A 13,284-nucleotide genomic window follows, 5' to 3' on the forward strand; every position below is an offset into this window, starting at 1 on the left:
AAGAATGTATAACAGAAGCCGTGGTCATCCCTCTATCACCAAAAACATTTAGGACCTACGTCTGTTTCATTCAATGGTATCTGCCTTGTCTGTCATTGGATAAATTGATTCATGGTGCTTATTAAGAAAAAACTAAATGCAAAACATTATGGTATTTCTTGCCAATAATGGCATAATAAGGTTGCTTGGGATCCTGAATACACACTTACCCATTACTTTTACTTTACCCTCTATATAAAAATACAGAGATATATCATTCTGGACTTGCCAGGCAAATAATAATGTGCAAACCAAGTACACCTTTTGTTGATATTTATTTGGACACTTTGCAGTCTTTCTGAATGTAAGGGTGTGGTAGCCTGGATAGCTAAATTGGTAGAGCTTTTAATCTGACGGTTCAGGGTTTAGGTACCTGTTCAGGCATAGCCCACTATTTTGAGTAAATAAATGCTTGAAAACACAGTATTAATATTGCACTTCCATTAAATAAAAACATTTGCAATTTTGGATTGAAAATTGATACTTCTTTAATCATATTTTGTGGCCAAATCCCTAAATTTGAAATGGGCACAATAATGGAGGATTATAGTTACATAAACTTGAATTTAAATACAAATATTGTAACATGACAAATATTGTTATTGTAACTTGTGTCTTTTAACTCTTGATGTATATGAGTGGTGGATGCAGATGTAATAGTGGTACTTTTAGCTTAGGAGTCTGTCTTTTCTGCGTAACATAACCTGCATGGCAGTTCAAAGCCCTGAGCCAATAGCAGTGACAAGACATGAAAGCTACACTTGATGTGTTCTGTCTAAAGATCAGACACAAATGGCAAAGGAGTACCAACATAAACAAATCAAACACACCTCTATGTTAATGTTTGTCATATCAAGTGCACCCTCATATAAGGGCCTCTTAGCAGCACAGATACAGCTGATGTCCTCTGAAAGCAAAGTGTTACATGTGGATTTCCCTTCTCAATAAGAATCAGTACTTTTTTCTGCATACCATCAAGCAAATTGGAAGATTTATTAATTACGCCCATACATGAAAGATTACGTTTTGGTTGATCAGAGGCATGGACATACATTTTGAAAGGTTTTTAGTGCTCATTACTTTAAAATTAGTGTTATGATGTTGGACCTGACCTGAACAATGTGATTATTGACAGTGGTTTGTTATGAACAAGTGCAGTTGTTTAGTGCACTGGGCTCCTGGGCAGCCTGCCGCTTTGTGAAAGCCCTGTATTGTATTTCTTTCCTGTGCCAGAGCACGTTTCCTGCAGTGCAGCCGTGTCAAACAGCGATGACCCTCAGCTTCCTGCAAGTCGCATGGAGACAGGCTTGCCACGAGCCAGAGGCCTCAGAATCACTTTCAATGCTTAATTCAAGGGAATCATTTGAGAGAATTTTACTTTTTTCTTCCTGCACTCACCTCTAGTCCTGGGTCGTTTTTGTCTGAGTGAGCAGGTAACACAGGCGTTTCCTGTGCATGCTCTAGGTCCAGGCCGCACCTTGAGGGGGGCAGACAGGGAATTTCTACATCTATTGGCAGTGACGCCCAACAGAAACATTAAGACGTGCACACTCATGTCCACAAGCTTCGTAACATGCGTGGCTGCGTATGGCAGCTAATTGTGACTCCCCTGTTTAATGGGCTACCACAGAAATGAGAAGAGACATGGGAATGATGTTGCCAGGACATAAACAGGCATTCTATCAAAGTTAAATCTAGGGAAAGCAAAAAACAAATAAAAGTGTATTTATTTTGCAACCAATGAATTCAGTCAAAGTGAATGCAAGATATTTTAGGCAGTTTGTCAAATCCAGCGTTGACAGTTATAAAAACAGCCAGGAGCAGCACTTGGAGTTAAGTATGGGAAAACTGTCAAATAAATGTATTTCTTTGAGTCCCAAAGTACTCAGGAACATGACTCGGTTTAAAGATAGAAGCTATCTGACATGTGTAAGAGAGCCTAGTTTTTGGACTTGAGATCTTTAATAGTATTTTATGCATTGCCATCTAGTTTGAGCTGCTCCCACTGCTCTGTGAATGTCTGTATGCATTGGCACAAAGAGCCTCCTTCCCAGTGTACTTTAGATACTTTCAGGCCTCTTCCAGGCAAGGTCAAATATGCTTATGTGCAGACACACGTCTACTTGCAGCTATATTCTTTAGTGCACATCACCAGAAAATGAATCCCGTAGTCTTGGCCCAGACAAAGTCAAAGGCAGGATGTCAACTGAAGAACAGGAGGAAGCAGAAGGAACGCTCTTTGGCTGCAGCTAATGACCCTGAACTTTGACCTCTAACCTTAGCCTTCATCCTACCAACAATATATACGCTGACTACACACAGATGTGACGTGTGCCTTTAAATTTGCCAATATGTGGGCAGATTTGGCAAAACTTCAGACAGTAAAAAGAGGAAAAAACATGTACTGTAAATGGGATTAACACAACTCAATACTGCATTTTTATTTTATTTTAAATTAAGTATAAGCCATTGAATTTTATCATTTAATACATACACAGATGCAGACAAGTGTGTATTTAAATGGAAATTGTTGCCAGAAATTCACATTTTCCTTTTAAATAGTCACAGGGTTGAAGATCCATCCAAAAACGCAGCAATGTGTTTTACAAATAATTAAAATATATTTGGACAGAGCCCATAGTACTGTATTTTCTGATGCCGCTTCACCAGGTCCAGAAGAATAACCTGCTGCCATATTTGGAAGGTTCCAGTTTACCCTCAATGGCAGGGTTGGGCTCAGGACGTGGCCTTGAATGGTAGGGATTCTCAGGGAGGGGTCGGGTGGTTGCCACTTTTGTTACCTACGTAAACACAACAGTTCAAATTGACTTAATGCTAATCTAAAATTCCTACCATCTAGCACAATGTACAGTTTAATGACAAAATATGATAGAGAAAACATGCAAATACAAATACAAATACAAATACAATGAAAGACTCACCTTAGACAGGTCTCCCAGTTCAGGCCTCTTCCATCCCAATTTGTCGAGGACACAGTTGTCAAATGCCTCTTGTTGTTTACGACAATAACGCAGCTCAGACAGATTGGTGTAGTCCAGACAAGTCCAGTACTCTGTGAAGGACTCAGCACAGTTCCCCTTAATTTGCCTGTGTTTCAAAATAAGAATAAGATTATAAAATACTGAATGAAAAACATAGTGCAGATAAATCATGATATAAAATACACAAAAAATATACACAGAAGATAATTATATTTAAATCAGTAAGTTAAACATTTGTTACTTAAGTTAATTTGTATTGTACAAAATATAGACTTTAAAAACAGACACCATTTTACCTGAGCCAACTGGTCATACAAGTGTTTACACCTCTGAATAGTTCCTTATATTTTATCCTTCCGTAAATATTTCCATGTAGCTATTTTAAAATCATAATGGGATCAGAGTTCAAATATGGGCACTTTTAAATTTCATACAACCATATTGGATACCATTATTATGAAAGCTCATTTAGCAGCATTAGACATTCAAATACCATTGACCCAAACTCTTGACCAAAACACAAACATCTGGCAGAAATACTCATAATGATATGCATCACTTATGAGAGTTACCTTTAGTCAAATGTTCCAACAGACAAAAAAATGATAGTAAAGAAACTTTACCTAATAAGTAATTAATTAATTAGATTAATGACTACCATGAAAATGAGGGTCTTTTCATTAGTTAATAAATCTATCTTGTGCAAGGAGTTGACAGACTACTGTAGTGTGACTGGTGAAATTGGGCAGTCACTCAGTGGATAATAAAAACTGATCAATTCAACTGATCAGTGGAAGAGGAAAAGTAGTAGCGGTTTGTAGTTATATTTGAGGATAGAGCCTTCTGCATCAGAAAAGCACTGAGTCACAACATAATCTTTCAGAATTGTCAGATTTGTCCCAGTGTTTGAGTCAGTGTAGCCATAGTGCCTCCCTGATTACATGAAAACCATCATATCCCTGTAACTTACCTGAAGAAGTTTAGAGCACACTCGTTGACTCTTCTTCCTTCTTCCAGACATTTTCTTGGGTCCTTCTCTTCCCAGCGGCAGAGCATAAATTCCTTGTTGGGTTTATCACACTGGGAGCCATAATGGTGAGCAGCAGCCTTTAGCACTGCAGATGAAACATTGATCTGTAAAAATAAAATAAAATTGCTTTGAATAAACTTAGTCCCAATTCTTCCATTTAAAATGAAGTCTCAATTTAAATCAGTCTCAAGTCATCAAAATTGTGACTCAAGTCTGATTTTCAAGTAGAAAACTCTGTTGTATAAAAAAACTCATTTAACATGTCCTATTTATTCATTTATTTTGAATTATGAATTGAAATTATTATGAAAATCATTTGGGTGACTGGGTACAATAAATAGGTCATGTTATCCTATTCAAAGTTAGCAAAACAAAAATACAGTCAGTGGTAAAGATACAAATACCAGACGAATGTTAAAACAATACTGGGATACAGTCCCTCTAATACATTAATACAATACATACACTCGATACCTGATATAGGTATGTTTTTCTCAGGGACATAGAGAGGGTGTCTTTATTTACAATAAAAACGCTTCTGACAACTAACTACTGACTACAACGTTTGGACCGGAAAACATAATAATTGAGCCAAACATGATTATTAAAAAAATAAATAAAAAATATGTACATTGGTTTCAACTATAAGCTTCAACATGTAAGATAGCATGCAAGCATTAGCAAGCTAGTTGGCTAATCCTTCCCACAAAGATTCGATTTAACTCACTTCATCCACATTTATCTCCTGTAGAGTCGGGACATCCAACGTAGGCATGGTTGCCCCTTGTTGCAGTAAAATAATCCAGAAACTCAAATTCTATGTTTAAATACCATTCGGTGTCCTCGCTTGACTGCAGGACAAGAGCCGAGACCGTGGAAGGTCAGTTTACTGCGCCTGTCTGTGAGCTCTGAGTCGCATTCTGATGACGAAATAAATGGCGACTTGAGAGCAAAAATGAAACGAATCTCTTAAAACATTAAAATTGCTTTGGTGTTCCTGTAGATATTCGCTTAAGATCTACTCAGGCCCCCATATTTACATTTCCAAAGCATTCATGTTGTCAAGTAGCTTACAGACTCCCACCCTATCTTGCTCCAGTTTTCCCGTTGTCATGGAGACACCACATAACAGCTCTCCCAAGTTGCCAGAAGCACTGTGCTCTAATATCTCGAAAGGAACAAATTAATGGAGTTCATTGGGAGCAGCTATGAAGGGGAACAGAAATATGGAAGGTAAAATATGTTTTTGTCATTTCAATCTTGGCTCGTTTTATGTTAACTTTCCCAGGCCATCTAAATAGGCTTGATGTGTTTTTGTAAGTCAATGAAATTAGTCATCATGATCATAGGTTCATAACTAAGTGTGCCTTCTTGTTTATTGTCTGTGATTTTAGTCTCTAACGCAGGTTGGATTTACTTAGTAATCTTTCTTTCAGAATGGATGGAAAAGGGAGGTATACTTTTCCAAATGAGACCCAGTATGTGGGCGAGATGAAAAATGGGATGTTTCATGGTAAGGGCATGTTGTACTTTTCAAATGGAAGTAAATATGAAGCCACTTGGGAAAACGGCATATCTAAACAGGTGAGTAATCCAGCATGTGTGTCCCCTGCATGGATGTCACAATGTATGTCTCCACATGTACGACTGTGTGTTTCACATTGGTCATAGCTTTCCTTACATCTGGTACTTTTTTACCAATTATCCACCAATATTGTTGTGGTTATTAGATATAGCTCCTTTGTGTGCATGAAGATATTGTTCTCACATGTGTACTTGTGGGTCCGATGCAAGCTTTCATGATTTTTTGCCACAACAGCCATCAATTCAATTACTGTCATCTAGGGGTGGTTCATGTGATTTGATGGCAAGCTTGAACCATGACTAACCTTGTCTTAGAATTCTCTGCACCTGCATCAGTGCCCTCTTACAAAGCATGCTTGATTACAAAGACAATTTAGCTCCTGCACTAAATGCTCTTCTACTTTCAAACAATATTTCTGTCACTCAAAGTCTTGTTTAGTGTTTTATAAAATTGTTTAGACAACTAACAGAACATTTAAATTAAACTGTAAGTGTTATTTTCTTGAGTGGTTAATTTGTAGTGATTGAGATTTGTTGTGGCTGTAAAAGTACACTGTATTGTTTGACTGTAACAAGAAACAGATTTTGCTATATTGAAAGACAGTATCTAATGGTTTCTAATCTCTACAAGGGAGTTTTCACGTTTGCTGATGGGCTACTCTATCAGGAGAAAGAGTGGGACTACTGTGATGGTTATGACCGGCGCTTTTACTCTGAAAGGTGTAATGGGCTCAGACCTGCAGGTTGGCTGTCTTGTCATTTAATCTTTCAATTAAAGTACCTTACATTTGTATGTTTGTTTGTCACCACAAATATTCAATAAGGAATGTCTCTGTGTGTAGGAGAATCCCAACTGACTGATCATCATCCTCCACGTGTCATTCCCGATGGCTGTTATGATTGTGGTGATGGATTCTATGACCCCTCCACCAGAGTGGTCACCTCATACACAAGCAGATTCCTGAGGAATGCAGGTTAGAACACAATAACAACACATCCTTTTATTAATACAACAATAATATATAGTGCTATAGATCCATTTAATATCTTCTTGAGATAATAGAATCAGCAGTGTTCTACACAAAACCTTAAATTCACAAATGTACACCACATACATTCTTTCTCTGATTATTATTGGCTCTTTTTCTTAACTTATACCACATCAAATGTCTTATCAGAGAATGTTAGCTTACTTTTCCAAAATAAATGAAAAAGATACAAGAGGAGGAAGAGAGTACACATGTTCATTCCCAATGAACCCTATAAACATTTTTGTCTGGTGAAGATCATATCAGTGATAATTGGGTTCATATTAAATATATGTAGTTTATAAAACGTTAACATAGTGAACACAGTGAACACAGTGCAGCAGAGAGTTGCGTGTCTGTGGAAGGTGAAGGCACATTTGTCAGAGTGGGTGTGACGACAGGATTTATTGCTCTGTGGCTTCCGTCCAGGATGAGAACTTTGTTGCTCTGATGGGACACAAGGTAGAGCCCTCTCCCATACAGTACATCTCTTTTACTCATACTTCCAAAAGACTGAGGAAGGAGCTCCCTAAGTTGCCCTCACAACTGTTGGGGTCAGACAGACAGGAAACCAAGCAAGACAAGCCCACTATCGCTACATGATCTCACTCATATGGACTTACATTGAAAATGATTGAAGTTGCTAAGAAATAGAAACTGTATGACCCAAAGCTCCTTAGTAACAGTTGCTAATGTAAGCAAACAGCTTTTCCTGGCCCAGGGCCAATTTCCAAAACAATCGAATCTGTTGTTAATATTTCCCAAGAGGTTTTGTTTTATTTTTGGTACTGGAGCAATAGTTGTCTTTGAGAAATTAAGTATACATTCTGTCAATGTTTAATGGTATGGTGAAAGACCATGCATTGGCATCTAAACCTTTAAGTATACTTTATTATACTGGATTTTTATGTCATGACATGCATGTTTTACAAAGCAGTTTTTCCTAATAATAAAAAAAGTGCATTTGCATGATTACAAATGAAGCAGATCATGTCAATGTGTGTGATTGAGCATACAGCTATATACAGGCCCTGATTTACTAACATTTCAGTGAGAAAGGTGTATATTTGGGTGTATATTTGTACATACAACAGAGGGGGCGTTTATTATTATTTATGAACCTGTGCGCAGAGCTCCAATGCTGCCGTAAGCACGAGCAGCTTGTGATAAACAAAGTGGATGAAAACCAGTATAATTTGAATGAAATGCCCCAAAATATTCATACTTGAAGTGGCTTCACTCTCGGGATTTACAACATGAATGTATGGAATAGGGTAAAATGCTGCGTTTGTGTGAAGAGGAAATCATAAAGAATTACATAAAAAAGAAGAAATATGTTGTTTTGCCTCACTGTAAGTGCAGTATGTGATATTGCAGAAATACCGTAAATTTCGGATTATAAGCCGCTACTTTTTTTCCACGCTTTGAACCCTGCGGCTTTTACAGCAGTGCGGCTTATATATGGAATTTTACTGGATAACGGACCCTGGGGGGCGCTCTCTAGCTGTAAACGTAAAAGTGAGACAGACGTGGGGAAAGATTCTGCTCTGAAGAATTCACTAGTTTTGATTTTGAACGATCATTTTGCGCATCATGAAATGGATATGATGCAGTTTTTAAGATAAAGAAACAGAAAGGAAACAGAGCAGGGGTCGGCCTTTAACACGCAAAGAGCCATTTGGACCCACTTTCCACATAAAATAAAACACTGGGAGCCGCAAATACTTTTTGACATCTAAAATGAAGATAACACTGTATAATAACAATAATGTAACGGAATAATGTAGGTTTTACTTTCACGGACAAGCCTTCTACACGTGGCAGATAAATATGGCAAAAACAACTTAAGTGCATTAAAAAAATACAACTCACCAAACCGCTGCATCATGCATCGCGCTGATTATGTGATTATGTCTACTCTACTCCGCAGTTTCTTTAAAAAAACAACAACAAAAAAACTCGTAGCGTATCGTTTAATCCCAGGTGCTTATTCTCCATGTGCCAAAGCAGTTTTGAAGGTTTCATTGCCTTATTTGCTTTTCCCGTATGTTACGCAGAGCGGACTCTGTGCGTGAGAGTCACCTGTAGCGACAAACCCAGATTTTAAGTAGGCATTGTCTGTTAAATTTATCTTTCTTTTTCTTGGAGGTCGTAGTCTCTTCTTCTGGCTCCTCAGTTGTCCTTTTCCCCTTTGTTAAAAAGATCTCCAAAGACTTTTGTTTTGGCTCATTTTCACTCGCTTGTGGCTCTACTTTTGTGCGTCGTGTCTGATGTGTTATACGTGATACGTCACCGCGGAGACAAGAGCAGATAATATACTTGCTACTACATCAAATAGATTTCTGTGGCGATTTCCAGCAGGATTTTCATGATACATCTACGGACGAGCTTATTAGTGTGTCATTAGGGACGGGCCAAAGTTGCTCCTGACCCCTGTGCGCACAACGTCTGAAAATCAGGGCTCTTTACGCAGGACTGTGAGCTGTGTATGTGTCAGTTCCCAAGCCACGCAGAGCCGCAGTATAAGGCTGAAAGAGGCGCATACGGCTCCGGAGCCGCGAGTTGCCGACCCCTGAAATAGAGCCACTGCACGTAAGCTCGACATCAATGAATCCAACTTGGTCAATGTAAAAAGACGACAAAAGTTTTCAGAGGAAATAAAAGCAGATTTTCCGTGTTGGTGCAGCTTTATTTTCTAAACCTGCAGATGTGTTCATCCCGTGTTGTTGTCGTGTTGGTGCCAATTTTCAGGCACAGTTTAAAAAAAAGCGTGTCGGTGCAGCGTCTTTCTGTGTAAATGTCTCATGTTACAATATGAAAACCTGCGGCTTTTATTCAGGTGCGGCTTATATATGTACAAAATTGATTTTCTCTTCAAATTTAGCTGGTGCGGCTTATATCAAGGTGCGCTCTGTAGTCCGAAATTTACGGTAATCATTTATAACTAATAAATATTTAATTTTAGCTTAATTTAATAATCTAACTTCCAAATCAATATAATAGTGTGGCCTACATGTAATAAGTGTAAGAAATGTGCTAGAGTTGGACTAGATCCAAACTCAGATGCCTGAACCAGTGGAGAGCAGTTCTGGTTTAGGTCGCTCAGAACAAGCTATCCGGATCCACATTTCAGTCAGGATCTATGCCCCACCTCAGAACCGGGGAGGATAGGACAGCCATCTCTCCCGGACCTATTCCATTGGGCACTGTTCCAGCTTTCCCCTTACGGAACCAGCACACGGAGGACGCTGTCACTCAGAACAAGATCTGACACCCAGACTGGACTCGTGTTAGGGTCCGGATGCTGTCACCTCAGAACCAAGCACACGTGAGGGCAGGACAGAGCAGCTCAGACCCAGTCCACTGCTTCCCCTGTCTGGAACCAGTGCAGCCTGCCTCGCTTTACCCAGAACCCGTGCATGAGGATGGCACTGCAGGAGTGTCGGAGAACCGTATTCCCTGGTCTGTCCAGACCAAAGAGACAGGGCGCTGTCGTGAGTGCTTCTGTGTCTTTACAGCTGTTTATTGCTGCTGCTACCTGAAGGCATGTGCTGCTGCTGTGGGCTGATGTGCAGCGAGTTATATCCAAAGTTATGCTGCTCTTTATGCTTTAATCCATAGCTCGTGTTGATAACTTGGTATGTGTTGTAAAGTATAAAAGGGTAGCCTCAACAATAGTAGCAAAAAGCTTATGATAGCCAAACTGCAATAATTAAACTACATTTTAGCTTAACTGATCCTAAAAATAAACATATTAACGGGCAATACATAACATGCAGTTAAAAGTTGTTTTCTTTTGCATTTTGCTGTATGTTTGAAATTGGTGCATGTGGTACGCCTGCCACATCCAGACCTGCCATATGATTCGTTTACAGCATGCGCCAATTTTGCTAAATCCCAGAGATCACCTCATTTTGGTCATACACCAAATATATGCACTGATTTCACCGTACAGACATTTCGTAAATGACGGCCACACTGTGTACACGTGGTCCTGATGCAGCAGCAGCTCCAGAAGAGGCCATGTGTTGTGTTCGGTTTGCAGCTCTTTCCTGTTTCTGGAATAACTGCTTCTTTTTGAGAGTCTGCAAACTGTGGGCTCCTGGGAAAACACCTCTGGTGAGTGGGCCATGTACTGTCCCATCAGACTTACCATCCGCACACAGACTTACTCAAAAGTTGAATAAAATCACCATACCTTTATTCTGTGACTGAAACTGTTCCTGTTTCCTACAGACATAAAGCCATCTGATACACACTTCTGTTGTCAGCAAACCCAAATGTCACAGGGGGGTTTATGATTTAAGACAGAGCTTTTATTTTAAATGCATTATTTCACAAAATGCGTTATTTTGGTCTCATATATGGTAGTAATATATATCTCCATAATGTGTATATCTCCATAATGTGTATATGTGCGTGTGTGTGGGTGTGTGTGTGTGTGTGCGTGTAAATCACTGCTATTAGCCTGGAAGGAAACACTTTTCCCTCTGAGTGTATTTTAAGGATTAAGATAAACAGACTTAAACAAGATGCCATTATCACTTCCACACACTCTCAGTGCTGTGTTCACTGCACAAAGGTTGTACACACAGGCTGTTATTCGCCAGACGGATATTGAGCAGAAAGTTTACTAAACAATAGAAATAGTTAATTAAACACAAAGATGGCTTTAATGGGGAAATCTTATCAATTGTGTCCACATGAACCAACCAAAAAGTCGATTTTCACAGGTCCTGAGACAAAACAAATCAAAAGCAACTCATAAATTTTGCTTTGAAATTGATAAGTGAATAAATTATGATTTATTTAGTTATGTATTTATTCATTTCTATATAGGAGCTTTTCAGCTGTAGTAACATTTGTAATTACTTCCCAGTAAAATACATAAGATTATTATGTATGTGTTTGGGGCCATTTATTAACATAATTAAATAAATACATTGTTTTGCTTATTATAGTCATATTCCTCTCCAGTTCTGTTTTGTTAGTGACCCAACCAGGCACCTGTTGCATGTGAGCACACACTTCATTACAGAATATGGCTCTGCAGATAGAGTGAAAGCCATGTGTAGCCTCCAAAAACAACGCTTATTTTATCAACAGAATGACACAGATGAATGTGTCTTATCTGGCATCCAAAAGAGGCTATCTCACTGTATGAAAATGTGTGATCTTCATGTTGGCCTCTGTACAACCTGAGATATTGAATTACTAAAGTCGGGATGCAGAAGACTTCAAGGGGTATACAGTGTAGTGAGAACAAGTCAGAATGTAATGCAAAATGATTATTTGCTGTTATTGTTTCGTTGCTCCAGGAAATTCCCTAAACACAGCAGCCACCTGTACCATAAAAAGACTCAATTAGACATGGAATTAATCCTGACATAAACGCCGCTTTACAAAGTGAAGAGGCTCAAATTACAGCAAATATCAAAATGCCTCAATGTAATTATCATTAAGAGTGAGCTGTGCTGATTGAGGTCAGTGTGCGTTGAGTTTATGCAACACAGAGGCCAGAATAATTACTCTATGTTTAATGTCACAAAGACTCGTCCGGGCCTTGTGTGGCAGCTGTCCTTGGTCCGATACGTTCAATGACCTCCGATCAGGTGGGAGTTAAAGTTGAAGAGGCTGTTAGTTCTGCAGGCCAATTACACACAATCACAGAGCTCTGCAGACCTGCTCGTGTGCACAAAGAGAGCCCACGCGTCCTGCAACCTGGGGGAGAGGCCCGCGCCACTCAAGTGTGTGCAGCTGCATGCATGTGCTCCAGAGAACGCTCACTTCCCCTGCAATTAGCTACTCGTTTCTGCTTAACAATGAAAAACTGGTTTACTATCAGCTCTTCTAGCTGTTACTTGGTTTTTAGGACCATGCCGTTATTGTTTGTAGGTGTCTGAAGTGGCTACAAGAAGTTATTTTCTCCTAATTGTCAGGCTTATCTTGATTTGACAAATTTACCCAAGACTTGAATGCCACTTGAGCGTGTGGCAGCCTGTGACATGCAGAGTGACCTGTGGTTTCATTGTGCTGCCAGTAGTGGTTAGGCATGCTAATAACAATGCTTTAAGTCGCGACAAGAAAAGGCATTGATCTGTGAGTGCCTTTTATAAACCAGTCCATGTCAATCAGAGCGGTTGGCTACAGTCACACATAAGGGCTACAGGTCAAACTCTGACTTATCAATAAAACATTTATTTTTTTGTTAACAGAAGACCGTGAGCATGCGTGGATCGTACGGACATGTAGGACAGCCTGGGAGGAAGAATGCATTGGATCCAATAATGAGGTCAGCAGCCTCGTGAAATAAATAACTCTATGAATATATGCAAGTACACTTTTCTACTAGGTGGATTCATAAGATTGTTTGGTAAATGTTTTGATTGTTTTAAGACATTTGGGTACTGCCCAAATATTATTTTTCCACACATGATTTTCACTTACAGTGACTGAAAAACAACAGTGGTACTTTATCCAGAAATTACACCCCAGCATTTTTGAGATGTCTCTATTCATTGTCTCAGTATTATATACTGCAGGTGTAAAAAAATGTCAACTCAAAATTTACAAAAATTGTCACAACTCAAATAAAATGTTT

General features: G+C 39.0%; 2 protein-coding genes across 2 annotated transcripts; one reads left to right on the forward strand and one right to left on the reverse strand.

The window, feature by feature from the left end:
• Positions 1–512: 512 nt before the first annotated feature.
• On the reverse strand, positions 513–4,978 carry ndufa8 (NADH:ubiquinone oxidoreductase subunit A8). Its single transcript, XM_033976183.2, has 4 exons — positions 4,799–4,978; positions 4,012–4,175; positions 2,982–3,147; positions 513–2,840 (listed from the first exon to the last, which is right to left on the reverse strand). The coding sequence occupies exons 1-4, from the start codon at positions 4,844–4,846 to the stop codon at positions 2,703–2,705; spliced, it is 516 nt and encodes a 171-aa protein (XP_033832074.1). The 5' UTR covers positions 4,847–4,978; the 3' UTR covers positions 513–2,702.
• Positions 4,979–5,002: 24 nt separating this feature from the next.
• Positions 5,003–13,178, forward strand: morn5 (MORN repeat containing 5). The gene is made up of 5 exons (XM_033976393.2): positions 5,003–5,304; positions 5,508–5,655; positions 6,287–6,398; positions 6,498–6,629; positions 12,899–13,178. Exons 1-5 carry the CDS (start codon positions 5,258–5,260, stop codon positions 12,994–12,996), a joined length of 537 nt encoding a protein of 178 aa, XP_033832284.1. The 5' UTR covers positions 5,003–5,257; the 3' UTR covers positions 12,997–13,178.
• The last annotated feature ends 106 nt before the right edge of the window (positions 13,179–13,284 follow it).

This window comes from Periophthalmus magnuspinnatus, chromosome 12 (assembly GCF_009829125.3).
Source record: "Periophthalmus magnuspinnatus isolate fPerMag1 chromosome 12, fPerMag1.2.pri, whole genome shotgun sequence".
NCBI lineage: Eukaryota > Metazoa > Chordata > Actinopteri > Gobiiformes > Gobiidae > Periophthalmus > Periophthalmus magnuspinnatus.